Consider the following 23204-nt stretch of genomic DNA (forward strand, 5'->3'; position numbering starts at 1 on the left):
AAAGTACATGTGTGTATGTAGAATAATTTTAGCAGTGAACACACACAAGCATACACGTATGCAGTCAATCTTATTTAAATTAAATTGTGTATATTCAGATGATTATGACAATGAATATAAACAGACATACGTGTGTAGAAATTAAAGTATAGGAATTTAAATAAGATAAAGAAAGAAACACACATATTTGTTATTAAGGTTTGGCTAAGTCAGCCTACATCCCCACCTTCGGTATACCCCCCAAGGACTCCACTTGATGCTCGCTTAAATTGGGAGGAGCGACACCACTTACAATCCTCTCCTTATTGGGCGAGGAATACCCTAGGTCACATTACAAGGGTGACCCCAACCTACACACCTCTCCTTACGGGGTGAGGAATACCCCAGCTTAATTACCAAGCTGAGCTAAACTGGTCTCCTTTATGGGGCGGAGACTCCCCAATTCAATTACAGGCTGAACCCAACCGGTCTCTCTTACGGAGCAGAGACTCCCCAGTTCAATTAGCGGGGTGAACCCAAGTGGTACATAAAAATATTTTTGTAGATATAAAAATGCTTCTGAAAAAACAAACAGAGATGTACAACACTAAAGCTCAACTATGCACTTTATAATAATATAAATTTATGCTCAGTAGAGTAAGGGTGTTTTTCAAAAAATTTATGTAATCTTTGAATATGATGTATATAATAAGATGCTTCCAAGATTTGAACCCTAATAAAAATACATCTCCAACAATATTTTCAATACAAAATAGGAGAACCTAGGGTTTTGCTTTCAAAGGCATTTTGCAAATAATAATCTTTGAGTTAAAGATATATATATATATATATATACACATTAAGTACTCAAGGATTCAAGTAAGATTTATTGTTTCTTCAAAAGTATTGATCAAAAGAGATTATGTGAAGAAACATAAGCTTTACTCTCCAAAAATATTTTTCAAGATGAATATATAAATGAGAGTAAATGATCTAAGATGATTAACATGAATGCCCAAATAAAAATACTCTTTTGAAGAGAATTTTCAAGGAATGATTAAGAGAGTAAGAGAGAGTAAAAAAAATTTGCCCCAACAAAAAGATTTTTGCAAAATAAAATTTATGGGGGAACTTTGATTAGAGATTTGCCCAAAATATTTGAGAGAAAAATTTTGCTAATCAAAGTTACTAATTGAAGTTATTTGAGGGATATTTATAAACTCTAGGAAAATTTTGACCGTTGGGGACACGCACGGTATTTTGGAAATGTTTAATTACGAAATTAATTACATTTTAGCACTTAAAAAATTTCCAACCCAAGAGGTTCGGTCGGATGACCTTCAGCATCGGTCGATTGAACAGACACAACAATTTTGAATTTTGGGACAGGTTCGGTTGGCTATGGATGGTAGCTAATCAGCTGGCCAAGGCGATTTCCCAAGCCTTCGTAGGTTCGGTCGCCCGGGAAAAGGTTTGGTCTGCCAGTTCTCAAGGGTCGGTCGCCCAAGGCATTTTTGAGCAAAGGATGGTCGACCGGGGTAAGTAGAAAGGTCAAACTTCATTGGTTGGTCGATCGTGGAAGCTATGTTCAAATTAAGGTCGGTCAACCAAGGCTTTAGTCAACTATTTGACTTCTAGCCTACAAAGCATTCGGTCAACTGTGGTGATTTTAAAAATCAATGGGTCAGTCGATCGGGACTATTTAATTCACTTTAGTCCTAATTTTTTACCCTAACCAATTAGTTATTAAGAAAAAGTTCTTCTATGAAAAGTGTTGGTTCCTAGGGTTTGTCTACAACCTTTGATTCCCTACAGTTAGTCTATGGTGTTGTATGAGCATTCAAATCATATCATACAAGATGTATGCATTATTACAAACCAAATATGAAAACTAAATGGTAATACAATAGACACAAATATGTCTTCTTCTTTTGCTCCTATATCTTCCATGGAATGCGCCAAGAGTATAATCTTCAGGTTCCTCCTGGCTTCCATGTCCCTTGTCCTTATGTGTGAGTTGAAACATTACCTGTTCAAGCACTAAATACACACATAAGAAACTTGTGTTTTATCAACATCAAAATAGGGATTGGACTCAAAAAGCCAATAGTTTTCATCAATGGTTTTATCAAACCATCGATGGTTTAATACCAAGACTGAAATCGTTGACGATTTCAAGCAAACCATCGATGATTTTCTCCCGAGGGTAAATTGTCAACGATTTCTTCCTACGGCCCAGCTTCCATATTCTTGCTCACCATGCTTTCCTTATGCATGTGCTCCACTCAATATGAGTCATATACTCTAACAATATCCACCTTGGAAAATATTTACACCTTAGAAGAAATATGAAAGCATAACTCACAGCTCCACCTAGGACGGTAAGTTGTGATGCCTCCCATCTAGCAAGTAGAGACGATGATCAAGACCAAGCAATGCTTAAACTTGTCCATGATAACATGCTTTGTTAACATATCTGCCACATTCTCATACGTGTCAACTTTTTCAAGCAGTAGTTTACCAGAAGCAACCAATTCCCTGATCCTATGAAACCGTACATCTATGTGCTTGGTCCTCGCATGATACACTTGGTTCTTTGCCAAATAGATGACAGTCTAACTATCACAATGCAACTGAACTCCACCTTACTGAATGCCCAGCTCCTTGACCAATCCTGTAAGCCACAACGCTTCCTCGGCAGCCCCAAACACTACCATATACTCTAATTTAGTTGTAGATAAAGCAACAAGTGACTGCATTATGGACCTTCAACAAATAGGCCCTTCTGCAAGGGTGAATATGTACCCTTCGGTAGACCTTCTGTCATCCAAGTCCCCTACATAGTCAATATTCACGTATCCTACCACTAAACATAATGCCATAGTCTGTAATAGCCCTCAAGTATCTGAAAATTCACTTAACTATATCCCAATACTGTCGACCTAGATTCGAAAAGAACTTGCTCACCGCACTGATAGCTTGTGCCAGGTCCGATCTCGTACAAACCATAACATAAATTAAACACATTACTGCACTAGCATAAGAGACCTTTGACATGTCACAAATATCATCATCCATCTTTGGGCATTGGGCAATAGATAACCTAAAATGGTTCGCTATCGGTGTACTCATCGGTTTTGCATTAACCATGCTAAACCTCTCTAACACCTTCTCCATGTAGCTACCCTAAGATACCACAATATCCCTGAAGCTCTGTCCCTATGAATCTCCATCCCAAGAATCTTCTTGGCTGCACCCAAATCCTTCATGTCCAACTCTTCACTCAACATAGTATTTAACTGATTTACCTCAGTCATATCTTTCGTAGCAATCATCATGTCATCAACATAAAGCAACATTAAAATGAGTTAACCGTCTTTAGGGCTGTTCACAAATCTGTAGAAATTATACTCACATCTTATATACCCAATGTAACGACCCACTATTTAACTAGGGTTTTATATATATTTATAATGCTCTGATACCTACTAGATCAAATCAATCCATCAACCTAAGCAGTAAGAAGTGGAATTCATATAAACACAGCCAAGAAAAATATACAATACTAGAGTGCTAAAAGGTTCCTCAAAATATACATATATGAATGCTTCCCAAAATACCCTCAATCGGGTTAGGGCTATACATAAATACTCTAAAAAATACTCACTCTATTAGCAAGGTAGTACTGAAGCCCCTCTATCTACGAGCTTGATCTGCTCGCCTACCTGGATCACTTGAAAAATGTTAAAGTAATGGGATGAGCCAACGCTCAGTAAGATGAAATATGTTATTGCTAGTGTGTGGCGAATAAGTTACAATACTGAGAAGATCTGTTTCTATATAAACACATATAATTGAATCTGAAAATATAGTACAAATAATATAACAACCATCATCTCATGTTGCTTAACATAACTGTATTTTTAAATTTCTATACATAATACTTCTACTATACATAAGTACGCCCTCTATTATTGTAAAACTATATATACATATAATAATAACTGAAAACTTACCCAGATGGTTGTATGTCATGATTTAACCCCTCATGACAGGGTTGTGTAGCTTGAAGGCGGGATCTACCCTGGCTGGCTGACCAGGATAAACCACTATACTCCATCAGTCTGATTATCCCTCCTCAACCTATATCTGATGGGGAGCCTATCCGCTCCTGGGCATTTGATCGACCTATAAACCACGTATTATCTGAATAGGTGGTTGCACTCTATACTGAATATAGGTAACTGATATATGTAATATATTATTTTTACTGTGGTTTCTAAAATAACCATAACCCTATAGAATTTATTTGAAATTCTAAATAAACTGACTAAAAATATAATTTCTGCATAACTGAACTGTTGTCTAAACATTTGTATATTGGGGTGTTATGGTATTGATAAACATGTTATTCTGAGATTACTGAAAATGCATATTTCTGAGTATACTGTACACTGAAAAATTCGTCATTCTATAACATGCAAATATCATGGTATTTCTGTTAATAACTATAACCATGGTATTCACAAATTCTATAAATGTAGTACTATTCTGTTATCAACTCAAGCCACACAAATAAATATTAATATTATCAAGTTCTGGAAACTGTAAATATATATATATATATAATCTGAATAATAATTTGATAAAACATATAGTTCGTAGTGAAATCGTAAAAGGGTTTCCTAGCATAGCATGTTTCTCTTACCTGATTCCTGCTAAAATCTCTCTACTATAAAGGGTCCTACACTCACAGGGTTCTCCACTCAACACCTTAAAAACCATATATCCCAGAACAAAACATCATTATTTTTACGTCTACTACATTTCCTACAACTGCTACTAAACCAAATTTTGCTTAAAAGACCTTACCCTGAATTTGGGATGAAATGCAACTTCATCTGACCTACCATAAGCTTTAGTAAACTTGAATAGAACTTCCCCAGGAGCATCGTGGTGGCCTCAGATTGTTGATCTGACAAACGACGAGGCCGAAATTGAAGAGAGATAGAGGTGGAGCCATCGGAGAGAGAGAGAGAGAGAGAGAGAGAGAGAGAGAGAGAGAGAGAGAGAGAGAGAGAGGGAGTGAATTTCTGTTTGTTTTTTGTGTAAAAATCCAACTTTCAGCTATTTATAGAGTCGGATTTGTCGACGAGACATGTCACCACGTCGACGAGTTCTGTAGAAAGTTCGTCGATGAACCTGCACCCTCATCGATGAATTTCAGACTTCCAAAAATCCTTTCTCGATATCGTCTCGTTGACAAAACTTGTCTTCGTCGACGAGGCCCTCTTATACCATTGTCAACAAATCTCCTGTGTTTGTCGATGAGGCCCTCTTATACCATTGTCAACAAATCTCCTATGTTCGTTGACGAGGACCTAATAAATTCTCCTAGTTACATCCCAAAGTGCAACGCCATTTGCGTTCGTCGATGAAGTCGACTGCTTCCTTCTGTTCCTGTTTCCATTTCTACCTCTTTTATTATTTAAATACCATTATTCTTCGAGGTGTTACGTTCTCCTCTCCTTATAAAATTTCGTCCTCAAAATTTACTATTCATATAGCTCATCATCCCTTAAGGGCAAAATGATCTACTTATTTTATTACCTACCCTCACTTATGGCGGAGGAATACCGTGGTTACATAGGTAGTTTTGAGAGATTAAAATTATAAAAGAAAATTCCCCCAAAACCAAAATACATGATCTTATACTCTACATTACAATTACATTGTACAAAACAAAATTATCACTACTTTAATTACACATCACTGCTATTACCCACTAAACAAGTGGGGGTATTTCTGTCTAATTTCATCTTCAAGCTCCCACGAGGCTTCTTCTACCGTGTGATTCTTCCATAGGACTTTTACTAGTGGAATTTTCTTACTGCGCAATTCCTGTTCTTTTCTATCTAAGATCTGTATTAGAGCTTCTTCGTATGCTAGATCACCACTAAGTTCCAATTCTGCATAGCTGATGATATGGGAAGGATCTGGGACGTATTTCCTTAACATAGAGACATGAAACACGTCGTGAATCCTGAATAGAGATGGCAGTAAAGCCAGCAGATAGGCAACTAACTCAATCTTCTCGATTATTTCAAATGGGCCAATGAATCTAGAGCTCACTTTACCCTTCTTCCCAAACCTCATAATTCCCTTCTATGGTGCAATTTTCAGAAATACATGATCACCCACTTCAAATTCCAGTTCCCGACAGTGAGTATCCATGTAGCTTTTCTGCTGACTCTGTGATGCACTGATTTGATCTCAAATGAGTCTGACTTTATCGTACGTCTGCTGAACTATCTCTGGCCCCAAAACTCGTCTCTCACTTAACTCACTCCAGTGTAAAGGAGAACGACACTTCCTACCATAAAGTGCTTCATAAGGAGTCATGCCTATGCTAGCCTAATAGCTGTTGTTGTAAGCAAATTCCACCAATGGCATATACTGAGTCCAGCTACCCCCAAAATCCAACACACACACTCGCAACATATCCTCAAGCACCTGAATAATTCTCTCTGTCACCGTCTGTCTAAGGATGGAATGCGGTGCTGAATGTTGACTGAGTCCCCAATGCCTCCTGCAAACTTCTCCAGAACCGCAATGTAAAATGTGGATCACAATCCGAGACTATAGATACCGGCACTCCATGAGGTTGAAAAATCTCCTGTATGTAAATCTTTTCTAACCTGTTCATAGGGTAGCTAATCTTAGTGGGTAGAAAGTGCGATGTCTTCGTCAACCTATCAACAATTATCTAGATGGCATTCTGACAATGCGGCGCCGGCGGTAACCCAATGACAAAATCCATGGATACATGGTCCCACTTCCATTCAGGAATGAAAAGTGGCTGCAACTGACCTGCCAGCCTCTAGTGCTCAGCCTTAACCTGCTGGCACGTCAAGTACTGCTGTACAAATTTTGTTATTTCCCTCTTCATGCCACTCCACTAGACATACTCCTGCAGATCCCTATACATTTTCATACTTCCAGGATGAACAGTGTATAAAGATCTATGTGCCTACTCTAAAATCGTCCTACTGATGCTGTCATCTGCAGGCACACACAATCTGGTGCGAAATCTCAAAGCTTCATCATCAGAAATGCTAAATTCTTCTCTCTAGCCATCCTGTATTCTAGCTATCACTTTTGCCAATTCTGGATCATTCCCTTGAGCGACTTTAATCCTTTCATATAGTGTAGGTTGTACAACCAGACTGGCAATAAGTGCTTGAGGATCATCTGCTACTAATTCCACACCAAGTCTTTCCAAGTCCATTTGAATTGGGTGCTGAACCACTGCAGCTAGCTGTACAGTATCTTCTGATTTATGGCTCAAAGCATCAGCCACCACATTTGCTTTACCTGGGTGGTAATTGATGGTGTAGTCATAATCTTTGATGAGTTCCAACCATCTCCTCTTACGCATATTCAACTATTTCTGTGTGAAGATGTACTTTAGGCTCTTGTGATCATAAAATATTTCACATTTCTCACCATATAAGTAATGTCTCCAGATCTTCAGTGCATATACAACCGCAACCAATTATAGGTCGTGAGTAGGTTAGTTCTTTTCATATTCTTTTAACTGCCTGGATGCATATGCCACCATCCTACCATGCTGCATCAGTACACACCCGAGTCCTCTCAAAGACGCGTCACTGTAGATCACATACCCATCACCTCCTAATGGAATCGTCAGTACTGGTGCAGTGACAAGCCGCTACTTTAATTCCTAAAAACTCTGTTCGCATTCTTCATCCCACACAAACGTGGAATTTTTTCTAGTCAACCGCGTGAGAGGTCCCAACAAAGCCAAAAACTTCTCAACAAACCGACGGTAATAACCTGCCAATCCCAAGAAACTTCTGACTTCCTGCATGTTCTTCAGCCTAACCCAATTCACCACCGCCTCAATCTTGCTAGGATCCACTAAAATACCATCTCCTAAGATCACATGGCCTAAAAATGCAACGTTCTCAAGCCAGAACTCGCACTTACTAAACTTGGAATAGAGTTTCTCTTCCTAGAGTGTCTGTATAACCTGTCTTAAATGCACCTCATGATCCTCAAAACTCCTTGAGTACACTAGTATATCATCAATAAAAACTACTACAAACTAATCTAAATACTGATGAAAAATTCTATTCATCAAGTCCATGAACACAGTTAGGGCGTTCGTTAAACCAAATGGCATAATGAGGAATTCATAGTGCCCATACCTAGTCCTGAAAGTTGTCTTTGCAACGTCCTCTTCCTTTACTCTCACCTGATGATAACCTGATCTGAGGTCAATCTTGGAATACACCCATATACCCTAGAGCTGATCAAACAAATTGTCTATACAGGGTAGAGGATATTTATTATTAATAGTAACCTTGTTGATTTATCTGTAATCAATACACATCCTCATAAACCCGTCTTTCTTCTTTACAAACAACACTGAAGCTCCCTATGGCGATACATTGAGTTGTATAAATCCCTTATTCATCAAGTCTTGCAACTGATTCTTCAATTCTCCTAATTCAGCTAGAGTCATACGATAAGGAACCTTAGAGATTGGCGCTGTCCCTGGAGGCAAATCTATAAAAAAATTCCACCTCACATTTGGGAGGCAACCCTAGTAGCTCCTCTGGGAAAACATCCGGAAACTCTCGTACGACCGGGGTACTGTCAAGCTTTGATTCATTCTCTAATGCTTCCTTTAAAAAAGCCAAAAACCCCTTACTTCCATCTTGGAGTAATCTGCTTACCTATATAGCTGATACTATTTGCAACGGAGCATGTACACGCGAACCAACAAACCCGAATTCTTGCTCACTAGGGGGTCTAAAAACTACTTCTTTCTAATGATAATCAATACTTACATGATTAGTTTCCAACCAATACATGCCCAGTATTACATCAAACCCACACATCTCAAACATAATCAGGTCTGTTGGTAGCACTTTCCCCTGAATTTTTATAGGATACCCTTTGAGCACCCTTTGACACCTCAACATTGACCGAGATGGTGTAGCTACTAGCAATTCTCTATCTAATAACTAAGTCTCACTTGTAGATAATTTAACATACGATGTAGAGACAAAGGAATGAGTAGCACATGAATCAAATAAAATAATAATGGAATGTGATAAAACAATAAATGTACCTGTCACCACATCTATAGCAGCCTTAGCATCACCCGGCGTCAATGCGTAAACCCTCGCCAGGGCCACATTCCTCCGGTATCCACCACGAGGTGCCTGATATCCCCCCTGATAGGGCCTAGGAGCTAGGACCTGGTCTGGCGGACCTAGGCATGCACGTGCCATGTGGCTAGGTCTCCCACAATAGTAACATACACCTCTCCCTGCTAGGCACTCCCCTAAATGACGTCTCCCACATGTCTGACATATCGGGACATTCGGCACACCCTAATTCCCACGAGGTCCTGTCATTTACCTCTGATCTCCCCTATCATGACCTCCTCTCCATGGACCCCTATTAAAGCCAACTTGAAAACCCTGAGGCGCAAGCCTCTTCCTCTGACTCTAAGCCGCTATACCCCTCTGTATACCACTCTCAATGATCGCAGCTCTATCAACAACCTCCATAAATGTCTGAGCTCTGAAGCCAATCACTTGTTTAAACAAATTCTGCCTTAGTCCCTCTTCAAACTTCCTTGCCTTTTTCTCTTCATCAGGTGCTAGATGTGGAGCAAAACGCGACAACTCGATAAACCGATCCACAAACTGAGATACGGTCATCTGCCCCTATACCAGATGCATAAACTCAACTACCTTCACACTTCGAATGATAGCAGGGAAATACCGCTCGAAGAATAGCTCCTTGAATCGGTCCCATGTCACTGGTACTGGAACCAGCCTCTACTCCTCTATCAATCGCGCTGATCTCCACCAGCACTTCGTTTCTTTTGTCAGCTTAAATGCTGCAAATACTACCTTCTGCTCATCCGAATAGGGAAGCACTGCTAACATCTTTTCGATGTCCTGGACCCAATTCTTAGCTACAATTGGGTCATCTCCTCCAACAAAGGATGGGGGCTTCATCCGCGTAAACTGCTCGATCGAACAGCCACGCTCCCCAGAGCTCCTAGCCATCTCAGCCATCACCTGCTGAGTGATGCTGCGTAGCACAGCATCTGTATCTCATCCACCTATGCTCAAAGGTCCTGGCCTGTCTCCCCCAACATTCGTACCACTGCTTCCTCGGTCCATCCTGAAAAATAAGAACACACTTAAGAACCTTATCTTCTACACAGACCCTATCTATTTCATTCCACTCAAATCACATATTTACCATTAACTACTTCCCCAATCTTAACTCAAAATCTAGTTATGCCACCTAGACACACGATCTGACGACAATTTACTATGGTTTTTTTGAAATGGTCACCCCAAGAAAAAAACAGAAACCACCATGGAAATCCTATATCCAGACAACCGAACAAACCTCAAATCCTTTCCTATACTCTGGTATTGCATCCGCTGCACTCTAAAGTCTACAGAACTTAGCAACCTAGGTTCTGATACCAAATTGTAATGACCTGCTCTGATACCTACTAGATCAAACAAATCCATCAACCTAAGCAGCAAGAAGCGAAATTCATATAAACACAACCAAGAAAAATATACAATACCAGAGTGCTAAAAGGTTCCTTAAAATATACATATATGACTACTTCCCAAAATACCCTCAACCGGACTAGGGCTATACATAAATACTCTAAAAAATACTCACTTTGTTGGCAGGGTAGTACTGAAGCCCCTCTATCTGCGAGCCTGATCTGCTCGCCTACCTGGATCACTTGAAAAATGTTAAAATAATGGGATGAGCCAACGCTCAATAAGACGAAATATGTTATTGCTAGTGTGTGGCGAATGAGTTACAATACTGAGAAGATCTGTTTCTATATAAACACATATAACTTAATCTAAAAATATAGTACAAATAATATAACAACCATCATCCCATGTTGCTTAACATAATTGTATTTTTAGGTTTCTATACATAATACTTCTACTATACCTAAGTACGCCCTTTGTTACTGTAAAACTGTATATACATATAATAATAACTGAAAACTTCCCTAGATGGTTGTATGTCATGATTTAACCGCTCATGACAGGGTTATGCGGCTCGAAGGCGGGATCTTCCCTGGCTGGCCGACCAGCATAAACCACTATACTCCATCAGTTTGATCAGCTATCCCCAACCCATATCTGATGGTGAGCCTATCCGCTCTTAGGCATTTGATCGACCTACATACCACGTATTATCTGAATAGGTGGTTGCACTCTATACTGAATATCTGTATATAGCAACAGTACCGTGCTCTACTATCTGATCCATCAGGGTCTGATATTATATAGGCAACTAATATCTATAATATATTATTTTTACTGTGGTTTCTAAAACAACCATAATCCCATAGAATTTATCTGAAATTCTAAATAAACTGATTGAAAATTTGATTTCTATATAACTGAACTACTGTCTGAATATCTGTATATGGGGGCGTTATGGTAATGATAAACATGTTATTTTGAGATTACTGAAAATGCATATTTTTGAGTATACTGTACACTGAAAAATTCGTCATTCTATAACATGCAAATATCATGGTATTTTTGTTAATAACTATAACCATGGTAATCACAAATTTTATAAATATAGTACTATTATGTTATCAACTCAAGCCACACAAATAAATATTAATATTATCAAGTTCTGGAAACTATAAATATATATATATAATCTGAATAATAATTTGATAAAACATATAGTTCGTAGTGAAATCGTAAAAGGGTTTCCTAGCATAGCATATTTCCTTTACCTGATTCCTGCTAAAATCTCCCTACTATGAAGGGTCCTACACTCACAAGGTTCTCCACTCAACACCCTGAAAACCATATGTCCCAGAACAAAACATCATATTTCTACGTCTACTACATTTCTTACAACTGCTACTAAACCAAAATTTTCTTAAAAGACCTTACCCTGAATTTAGGATGAAATCCAACTTTGTCCCACCGATGATCCGCTCTGACAAACTTGAAGAGAACTTCTCCAGGAGCGTTGTGGTAGCCTCAGATCATCGATCCGACTAACGATAGGGCTGAAATCGAAAAGAGATGGAGGTGGAGCAATAGAAGAGAGAGAGGGAGTGAATTTCTGTATGTTTTCTGCGTAAAAATCCAACTTTAAGCTATTTATAGAGTTAGATTCATAGACGAGACACGTCACCTCATCGATGAGTCCTGTAGAAAGTTCACCGATGAACCTGCACCCTCGTCGACGAATTTCAAACTTCCAAAAATCCTTTCTCGGTTTCTTCTCGTTGACGAAACTTGTCTTCATCGATGAGGCCCTCTTGTATCCTTGTTGATGAATCCCATGTGTTCATCGACGAGGACCTGATAAATTCTCCTAGTCATTACATCCCAAAGTGCAACGTCGTTCACGTTCGTCAACAGAGTCGGCTGCCTCCTTCTGTTCCTATTTCCATTTCTACATCTTTTCTTATTTAAATACCATTATTTTTCGGGACATTACACCCAATCCGAATCATGTAAGAGTCAAACTGGTTGTACCACTACCTCGAAGATTGTTTGAGTCTATAAAATGATTTTTTTAATTTACAGACCAAGTACTTCTATCTAGGTTGATTGAACCCTTCTGACTAGACCATGTAAGTTAGCTTCTCCAAATCACCATGGAGAAACACTATCTTTACGTTCATTTGCTCCAAATGCATGCCAAAAATGCACCACCAATCCCAACACTACCTTAATGGAAGTGTGTCTGACTATAAGGGAGAAGATCTCATCATAATCAACTCCTTTCCTCTGTGAGTAACCTTTTCCCTCTAACCGAGTCTTAAACTTCTCTTATTCTTTTTCTAATACCACTTCTTTCTTCCTATACATCCACTTACATCCTATTATCCTCTTCCCTTATGAAAGCTCCAACCAACTCCCACATCTAGTTCTTATGCAATGACGCCATCTCCTCCATCATAGCACGCATCCATATACTTTTCTCTCGAATGTGGACCTCCTCTTGAAAAGCAGTAGGATCCTTGTTAATAGTGCTAAGTGCATAAGACACTAGATCATCAAATCTATACCTAGGTGGTGGCCTGATAATGCATCTGGGTTTATCTATAACTATACTACATTGCTACTAGTCTCCTGAGCTAGAACTCCCTACGTTATGCATATTGTCATCTCCACCTTGAGTGTTTAACTTCGTTTGCACCAAATGCTCATTGCTATTGTTAGAGATTTATACTAAAAGACATGCTTTATGTAATCAGTTTTATTGTTCATTAATAACTCTAGTTATTCCATTTTAATGAGAATCTTTGTGAGCAATGTTTGTCTGACATTATCTATTTAAGGATTATGCATGTGTGTCTTTTATTCTATATAGTAGGTGATCTAGTGTGTGGAGTACGGCTTACACATAGAAGATTAGATCATCAATTCTTATAGAATATAAATTTATTATTCTTAAATGAAATTTGACACACCATTGGAAGAACTGTAGCACAAGGTTTTAATAGGTCTATCTTAACTATGGGAAATGGTATAGTTCAAACTCCTTGTGCTAGTACACTTTGTGTGTATTGAACAGGACCTTCTTGGGATAATTTTTTTTATACTGACTATATAAAACAATTAATACCTCATGATTATTATGAGTGCTTATGCTTTTAATCCTGATATGATTATTGGACACGTGCGTGTAGTGTTTATTACTTTGATTTATAGAAGAGTGAGATTCTTTATGGGTCAATAAACTCACTGAGTTGGGTAATGACATTATGTGTATGGTGAATATTAATTATTGATGGAAACCACATCTCGGTATCGGGATTGATGATACCCCCTTGAGGAAGCTTATAAGTTTTGATTGTGTCAAACTCTGCAAGTGGATTTTGAATCCGACACATCAAATAAGTTAAGCTATTAACGTAATTAAGGATTAATCCGAGTCGAATTAGGAATTCTTAATTACATTGGAAGCCTTAGTCATATTTTCTTAGAGGTCCCTGCTATAGCCTATATACACACACTCTATTTAGCGGTAAGGGGAAGACGAAAATGCACTCACAAAGGCAGACGTTTTCGTGAGAAGCAAACCCTAGCCGCTGCTGACGAGCGCACTCTCTGAGGAGCAAGGCATGTTCGAGGAATATAGTAGAAGATCCCTGGTCATCATCAAGAGTTCTTCTTCAATCTCGCAGATTTGGGAGTTCTTCTTCGTGCTTGTAGATTCGACATCAAACCAGAGAGATCTCGCATGTATGATCTTAATCACGTAATTAGGATTTGTAGTATCGAATTTTTATTGTGATCCGGGCTTGAAAGATCAAATTTTTGTTTAACCCAGGTATGCAAGATCATTTTTTTTTTGGTTATCCATATGCACTACAACCAGATCTTATGGCTATTCCGCAGCATGCCCCTTTAATTGGTATTAGAGCCTCGATTGACGCTGTATACGGATAATAGTACCATGTTCTTCAATTTTTGAACTAGTGCGTGTGTAGGGTAGAACGTGTGGATGCACTAACTTTTATTTTACAGCGTTCTGGCTCGGTTATTATGGTTACATGAATGCATGGTTTATGATTGCGATTGTTTAAAACTTTGTAGCATGTGAACTCCGGATTATGGAGGCATAGGATTCTGTAATCTGATTGCGATTGTTTGTTACAAGATTCATAGCATATGAACTCCAGTCATGGAGGCATGGGATTCTGCAATCTGTTGCAAGTTCATCCGAGACGCAGGCAAAGTTGCGGCACATAGTAGTGGCGGAAAAGAAGAAGAACCCTAGAACAGTGTTGCACTTTAAATTTGAATTTGAATTTGAATTTGAATTTAAATTTGAATTTAAATGGAGGGTTTATAAATAGACTTGCACCCACAATCTATAGGTCGGACCCTACCAACTGCCGACACTCCGTAATGGAAAGCATAAAATCACGGTTTTATGATGCGAGTTGGTGGACCATAATAGCCACGATTTTTATTATATCATATTTCTTATTTATATATATACTTTCTTGGCGTGTTTTTTGTTCTTATGTTATGTCATTAGCATATAAGACTTAATATTTCAATATTGGTTTATGCATGTGCAACTAGAGAATAAAATTAATTCCCAAGTTATAAATTTTTTTTAAAAAAATAATTTAAGGGAATTTGGAAATTTATTTGTTGCGTGTATTTTAGTTACCAATATTGGAATATTAAACACGTGCAAATTTGCATCCCTCGTGAATTAAATAACTAAGTGGGTGAGGGAATTTATTACGTATAAATCCCATGGTCTCCATCACTAGTTTATAGGTGATGTAATTAATTTTATGAGTTTATATTAGTATCTTCCTCCCCATCAGATGGAATTAATTACAGACTCACAAAGTATAAATTCTAGTAAATTTTAGTATTGGGTCACCTCTCCATCTGAGGGATTCACTACGGGATAATAGGTCTAGTGTTATGTAATGGTATACACTTAGTTATGAATAATAGCATTCTCACCATCTGAGTCACTGCTATTGTTTATAGGACCAAAGCAAAGTCAGCAGTTTAATTTTTCTTGGCATAGTCACTTGCCTAGATAGTAAAATTAATAGGTCCTCACCTGTCTACACAAATATTAAGTAATAGACTACCTCCCATCAAGGCATATTACTTACAGTACGCTAGGTTGCAAATAGATTCTTTAAAAGAAAAATATTGGTAGAGGGAACCATATTCTTTTAATTGAATTAAAAGTTTATTATTGCTCATCATATTTTGTTATAATATGTGATTCTCGGGATTAATATGGCTTTCAATCCCCTGGCTATTATTCTCAAAGAAAACAAACTTGTTGGACCTAATTATATTAATTGGAAAAGGAACTTGGACATTGTACTGACTGCAGAGGAGTACAAGTATGTGCTCGTAGAGATATGTCCACAGAAACTCGATGAAGGGGCGACCGATGAGGAAACCCAGGCTTATTGGAAGTGGATTAAGGCTGATGAGGTGGTGCGGTGTTACATTTTGGCATCTATGTCAAATGTTCTACAACATCAACATCAGTCTATGCCTTCTTTCTATGATATAATGCATAACCTCAAAGAAATGTTTGGGGATCAAAATCGTGCTGCTAGGCAAACTGCTATGAAGGAACTTATGAATATCACTATGGCAAAAGGGACCCCAGTAAAGGATTATGTTTTGAAGATGATTGGTCTTCTTAATGAGCTATAGATCCTTGGAGCTGAAATCGATAAGGAAACCTAGGTCAATATCATTCTCTAGTAGCTGCTTGACTCGTTTAAGCAGTTTTTCCTAAATTACAACATAAATAAGCTCTCTCACTCATTGGCAGGACTACTTAAAGAGCTTTAAGCAGCGGAGGGCCTCATCAGGACGCCAAATTTTGCTCTTGTGACAGAGATAGGTTCTTCTTCTAGGCCAAAAGGTCGAAAGAAGTAGAAAAAGGTTCAAAAACCACAGGGAGCTCCTTTAGTAGTTAGTAGGCCACAGGATGGAGTGAAAAAGCCCAAGGGCAACCAGGGCACTAGAAAGCACAATGTCTAGTTTATCTCGCCAAACAGAACAACAAAGGTATATCTCATTCACTAGTAGTAGAAACATGTTTAGCGGTGATATCTACCAGTACTTGGTGTGTAGATACGGGAGCCACTAACCATGTTTGCAATTCTTTGTAGGGGTTCCAGCAAACCTGTCAGCTAAATGAATTGAATAGCACTGATAAACAACCATGTAAGAGAAAGAAACCTTTTGAATTGAACCAAACTTATCTTTGGCACTTATGCCTAGGTCATATTAATCTGAGATGGATTTCAAGGTTGGTTCAAAATAAGCTATTAGGTTCATTAGAAGTGGAGGCACTACCAGTCTATGAATCCTACTTAGAACGTAAGATGACCAAGCGAACCTTTTAGGCCAAAGGCTATAGAGCAAAAGAGACATTAGAATTGGTTCACTTTGATTTGTATAGCCCCATGAATATCCAAGCTAGAGGTGGCTTTGAGTTTTTCATTACTTTCATTGATGATTACTCAAGGTGTGGGTATATTTATTTGATGTGCCATAAGTCTGAATGCTTCGAAAAATTCAAGGTATTTAAGTCAGAAACGAAGAAACGTTAAGGTAAATGTATCAAGACGCTACATTCTGATCATGGTGGCAAGTACCTCTTAGGTGAATTTGTGGATTACTTATTAAAGGAGGGAATTGATTCCTAATTGTCTGCACCTGGTGTGCCACAACATAATGGTGTAGCAGAAAGAAGGAATATGACTTTTATGGACATGGTCAGATCTATGATAAGTTATTCAGATTTGCCTAATTCGTTTTGGGGGCATGCACTAGAAACAACAACCTATATTTTGAACTTGGTCCCATCTAAACAAGTACCTACTACACCCACAAAATTGTGGACTGGGTGCGAACCTAGACTGCTGCTTGTTCGGATATGGGGTAGTTCAACACACATGTTAAAAGGGAAAACAGATAAGTTAGAATCAAGAATAGATGTATATTTATTTATTGGCTACCCTAGAGGAACGAAAGGTGGTTTATTTTATTGTCCTAAGGATCAGAAGGTCATTATTAGCACCAATACTCGTTCTTAGAAGAGGACTATGTAATAAACCACAAACCCAAAAGTAGGATTGTTCTAGAAGAGTTGAGAGAAGATATACGATCTATACCAATAGTGCAAGAAGAACCACCACAAGACAAATTTATTCACATCCCATTGCCTTGTCATAGTGGAAGGAATGTTGTAACTCGAGTTGAGTCTGGCCCATCACGTGCAACTAGCATCAATACGTTGGTTGTTTAACTAGGGAAGAATGATGGTGCACAAGGATCAGGATCAACACAAAAAAAATGTGCCTCATCGTAGTGGGAGGGTTGTACACCAGCCTGATCAGTATATATTCTTGGGAGAGTCTTATGACATGATCCCTGATGAACTAGATATCGAACCCGACAACTACTGTGAAGCACTTCAAGATAAAGATGCAGAACTTTGACAAAAGGCTATGAAATCAGAGATGGAGTCCATGTACTCTAATCAAATCTGGGATCTTGAAGAGCCACCCAAAGGAATAAAACCCATTGGATGCAAGTGCATCATTCGAAAAAGCATGATATAGTTTTAATGCACATCATTCGAATGCCATGCATATATACTTTGCCTTAGCTACTAATGTCTTGATAAGTTCATGTCTTGTAGTAGTACTAAGGAATATTTGGGAACTATAAGATTTCTGAAAAAAAAAAAAAAAAAAAAAAAAAAAAAGAGAGAGAGGAACGCCACCTTGAGCTCTAACGACTAAGAAGGAATAAACTGATATGGTATATTGATCTTCCTCATTCTACCTTGTAGCTGATTCATATATTAATTCATGTGCTATATCTTATGTCAATCTTATTTGTGAATCATATGTTGAATCTAGCATTGAATTTATGTCATGATTAGTATGATATATCTTGTGCTAAATCTTTGTATGAATCATGATATTTTTTTTAATTGCATGATATCTTATGAGGTTCATTTCATAAAAATTTTCTTATACTCATAAGATCTTAGAAATTGTTGTAAATAGGGTTAGAATACTTTAAATGCCTAAATAGTGTATAATGTTTAAAATTCTAAACCTTAATATATACTATTGTCATACTGAGAACCCTAAGAAAATCAAGCCAATATGAGAATCTAAATTGATTATATCCAATCTATTTGCTTAATATATACGTATAATTATGATTGGTTAATATATGTTAATATTGGCTAGTGCATGCTTATATCAAATTATCAGTTCTTAAATTAAACCTTATAAGCATGTTTAAATAAATCTCATTCAAATAGACAATATTTTTTTTTTCATGATGCTATATATATTTAAGTAGAAATATTTCAAATATAGCATGAGTTGTCCATCACAAAGTACTGAGTTTTAGGAAATTAATAGTGTATATATCACTTAACCCTAAACTCATAATAAAGCTAAAATGCTTTTAAAGCTCTTCCCCATATCAGAGAATATTAGTTATGCCAATTACTGTTAATTGAACATAATTTTTTTTTGGCTATTTAATCGAGGGGGGGGGGTTATTTAAAATTTATCCAATTAGCATTTTTAATGCGTGGTTACACTTTTTGGATGATCTGTATGAGGTGAATGCTAATATCCATCTTTGCTGAATGACTATGCTGTAGATGGATAATTTATGACATAAATTACTATTTGAGCTGCTACTGTATTCCTATCTAAACTAAACGCTTACAAATCATTCTTCTCTTAAATGTTTGATCATACTAAATGGATGGATTATATTTTTTTAAATGAAATGTTTAAGCTGAATGCCACTATCCATTGCCTGTAAGATAAATTTATTATTTAATGGATAGTCTATACTAATTATACTATTGGATTGCATGCTTGGTCTAAATGCCTCCTGCATGGCTGATGCAGTGATGTGAATTGCATGCTGGTAGTGAAAATAGGTTCTCGTATGCTTAAATTGGATTATTATGAATTGTATGAGTGAATCTCTTGGGTTTTGTGCATAAAATTTTTGAGAAATGTCCTATTTACAGACAAAATGCTGTCGAAATAAAATGCATTTGAAGGGATGAACATATGATGAGTGTCCTTTAATAATTATCATCCTTGAACTATAATGCAAGTATGTGTGCACGCAAATATACAGGGGGAGGTTAAGCCTCACTTTTAGGAAAAATAAACAAAGAGCTTAATGCCTATATTCTCTTGTATACTAAGTCTTGTTATGAAGGATGAACATAGGTTGATTGTGCTTAAATAAAATTTGTTAGCTTTACTGTAATCTCAAGAGGGGGGGTGAATTGGTATTTTAAAATTTTCTCCCCTAGGTCTTATATCCAGTAGCAGTATTATTCAACCCTAAGGTCAATCTAGTGCAGATATAAAATAAATCAATATATTCAGCTAAAATTAAATTGTACAAGTAAACTATTTACGCATGCACAGTAAAGCAAGTAAAGAGAAATAACACCAGATATGTTATTGAGATTCGGTAAATGTGCCTATGTCCCCACCTTGGCTTACAATCACAAGGATTCCACTAAGGCTCACTTCACTAGTGGAGCAACATCGAAATACGACCAGGTCAAATTAACACAGGGTTGACCTCAATCTTTACAACCAATCCTTCTGAGCTGGATTAACGCCCCCTCAGGCCACGCCTGGAATACAACAAGTAATCAATACAAATTTCATGTACAAAATATGTGCTTCTCCAATAAACAGATTTGTACCAGTATAATCAACACACTACAGTATGATAGGATATGATAAGCTCAATATAGTTTAAATGTCTACTCTAAAAAATAATGCAAGTATAGCAATCAGTACGTGAGAGTGTATGTGTTATGATCTTTGTGTCAAGATAATAATATCAATCAAAAAGTGTAGTGACAAAGATCTTAAGCACACATGCAAATATCTCAAAAATATTTTTCTCAAAATCAACCACCAGAGATATTTGAAATCGGTTTGTAAAAATTATTTCACAAACAAACACAATACAAGCTCTTGAGTGTTGCAATGATAATGTAAAACTCACATGCTCTAAAGAGTTTTCCCAAGGAAGACTTATTAACAAAGTCACAAGGAAAAAATCAAAGCTTACTCTAAAATAAAATCAATCTTAATCAAACACAATCAATGAGAGTGTAAGCTTTATAACATAATCTCTAAAACACTCTTACTAAACGATTTTTACAAGAACGATGAGTAAGAATGGAAGTGGTGCGCTTGAATGTGAAAAATAGGTGTTTGGAATTTCAAAGAGAATATTGCTAATGATGTTTGCTAATCGAGTGTTAATCAAACCAAATGAGAGAGTATTTATAGACACTCCAAAAAATATAACCGTTCGGGACTCATTCAATATTTTTGGAAAAGTTTAAGTATGGTTAATTAAAAATAACCCCGATTTTACCTCTGTAAAAATTGGCAACCCGAGAGTTTTTGGTCGACCACATTTTAAGTTTGGTCACCAAAGGGCTTTTGACCTGCAGAATATGGTTGACCAAATTCTGGCGATTTTGGACCCTATGAGGTTCGGTCGACTAGGATGTGTTCGGTTGACCAAATTCAGAGATTCGGTTGACCAGGTCATTTTTCAACTAGAAGTTTGGTCGACCAGGGCATTGGGAATCAGTCACGTGCCAATTTGGTCGACCAGACAGTTCAAGTTCATTTTAAAAATGGTCGACCGAATAGTCAACCTGTTGACCCTAGGAGCTTTGGTCAACCGAATAGTCTATGTAGGTTTGGGTTCAGTCAGCCGAACACACTAAAAATGTGCATGTAAGTCCTAATTGACATTTAAAGTCACCTATGTTCACATAATTGTAATTTCTAAGTTATAAGGGCCTTGTCACGTGATGTTTGGGGACCTAAAGTCAATCTATAGTCTTCGAGCTTATCTGTCCTATCATGCATGCAATGCATTAATTATTTTAGAGCATTAATATTACATACCCAAAATAAAATGAAATAAAAATTACAATAATAAACACTTTGGGTGTTCATTTTCTTTCGAGTCCATGTGCATCATATGATACTTCCAATTGATCTCGCACACAAACTCATCAAGCATTAGATACCAAAGTATTTGTCATAATCAAAACGGGATATGACCTATAAAGTCAACATATGCTTTGCACTAGACCTGACATCTATTTTGCCATCGGTATGGTCAACAGATATCAGTCTAACCTAGGGTGGGAACACTAGACTGCGGTAAAACATATAATCAAGTACCTGAAAAGGACTAGAGATTATATGTTGGTTTATCAGCAGATAGTCTAGTACCCATTGGTTACACAAATTCAAATTTTTAGCCAGATAAAGATTCCAGAAAATCAACCTCGAGAAATGTGTTTACCCTAAGAGGAGGAGCCATTAGTTTGAGGAGTATCAAGAAATCATGTGTTGCTGATTCCACTATGAAGGCCAAATATGTTGCAGCCTCTGAGGCAGCCAAGGAGGCCCTTTGGCTTAGGAACTTTCTATTGGATCTAGGAGTGGTGCCTTCAGTACAATCGCCTATTACACTTTATTGTGATAATAGCGGGGCGGTTGCTAACTCAAAGGAACCCATGACCCACAAGAGGGCAAAAAACATCAAACATAAGTATCACTTGATACATGATATCATGCAGATCGAGAGGTGATGTGATGGTGACCAAGATTGCATTGGCAAGCAACCTGGCAAACCCATTTATAAAGAGCTCACCAACTTGTACTTTTTATAGTCATGTAGAGGAAATGAGAGTGAGATGTATGGCAGCATGGCTTTAAGTATAAGTGGGAGATCGTTAGAGATTTATATTGAAAGAAATGCTTTATGTAATCAGTTTTATTGTTTATTAACAACTTCATTTATTCCATTTTAATGAAAATCTTTCAGAGCAATGTTTGCCTAACATTATCTATTTAATGATTATGCATGTGTGAGTTTTATTTTATATAGTAGGTGATCTAGTGTGTAGAGTACGACTTACACATAGAAGATTACATCATCAATTCTTATAGAATATAAGTTTATTATTCACAGTCTTAAATGGAATTGGACACACCATTGGTAGGACTGTAGCACAAGGTTTTAATAGGTTTTATCTTAACTATGGGAAATGGTATAGTTCCAACTCCTTGTGCTAGTACACTTTGTGTGTATTGAACAGGACCTTCTTGGGATAATTGCTTTTATACTGACTATATAAAATAATTAATACCTCATGATTATTATGAGTGTTTATGCTCTTAATCCTTATATGATTATTGGACACCTGCATGTAGCGTTTATTACTTTGATTTATAGAAGAGTGAGATTATTTATGGGTCAATAAACTCAGTGAGTTTGGTAATTACATTATGTGTATAGTGGACATTAATTATTGATGGAATCCACGTCCCGATATCAGGATTGATGATACCCCCTTGAGGCAGCTTATAAGTTTTGATTGTGTCAAACTCTGCAAGTGGATTTTGAATCCGACACATCAAATAAGTTAAATGGAAGGTTATAGGAAAATAATATGTCAATTAATTAAATTGTTAGTAATTAATTTAATTGACGGTTATCTGTAATCCTTACGTGAGAGATAAATAAGAA

General features: G+C 37.2%; 1 protein-coding gene across 1 annotated transcript; it reads left to right on the plus strand.

Moving 5' to 3' along the window:
* The first annotated feature begins 15836 nt into the window (after window positions 1–15836).
* LOC131151379 (uncharacterized) lies at window positions 15837–16268 on the plus strand. The gene has a single exon (XM_058102624.1). The coding sequence runs from the start codon at window positions 15837–15839 to the stop codon at window positions 16266–16268; it is 432 nt and encodes a 143-aa protein (XP_057958607.1).
* Window positions 16269–23204: the final 6936 nt, after the last annotated feature.

Source organism: Malania oleifera, chromosome 3 (assembly GCF_029873635.1).
Source record: "Malania oleifera isolate guangnan ecotype guangnan chromosome 3, ASM2987363v1, whole genome shotgun sequence".
Taxonomy (NCBI): domain Eukaryota; kingdom Viridiplantae; phylum Streptophyta; class Magnoliopsida; order Santalales; family Ximeniaceae; genus Malania; species Malania oleifera.

What these genes read in the sequence shown, in the direction of transcription:
- LOC131151379 (XM_058102624.1), top strand. Translation starts at nt 15,837, where the DNA reads ATGGCTTTCAATCCCCTGGCTATTATTCTCAAAGAAAACAAACTTGTT.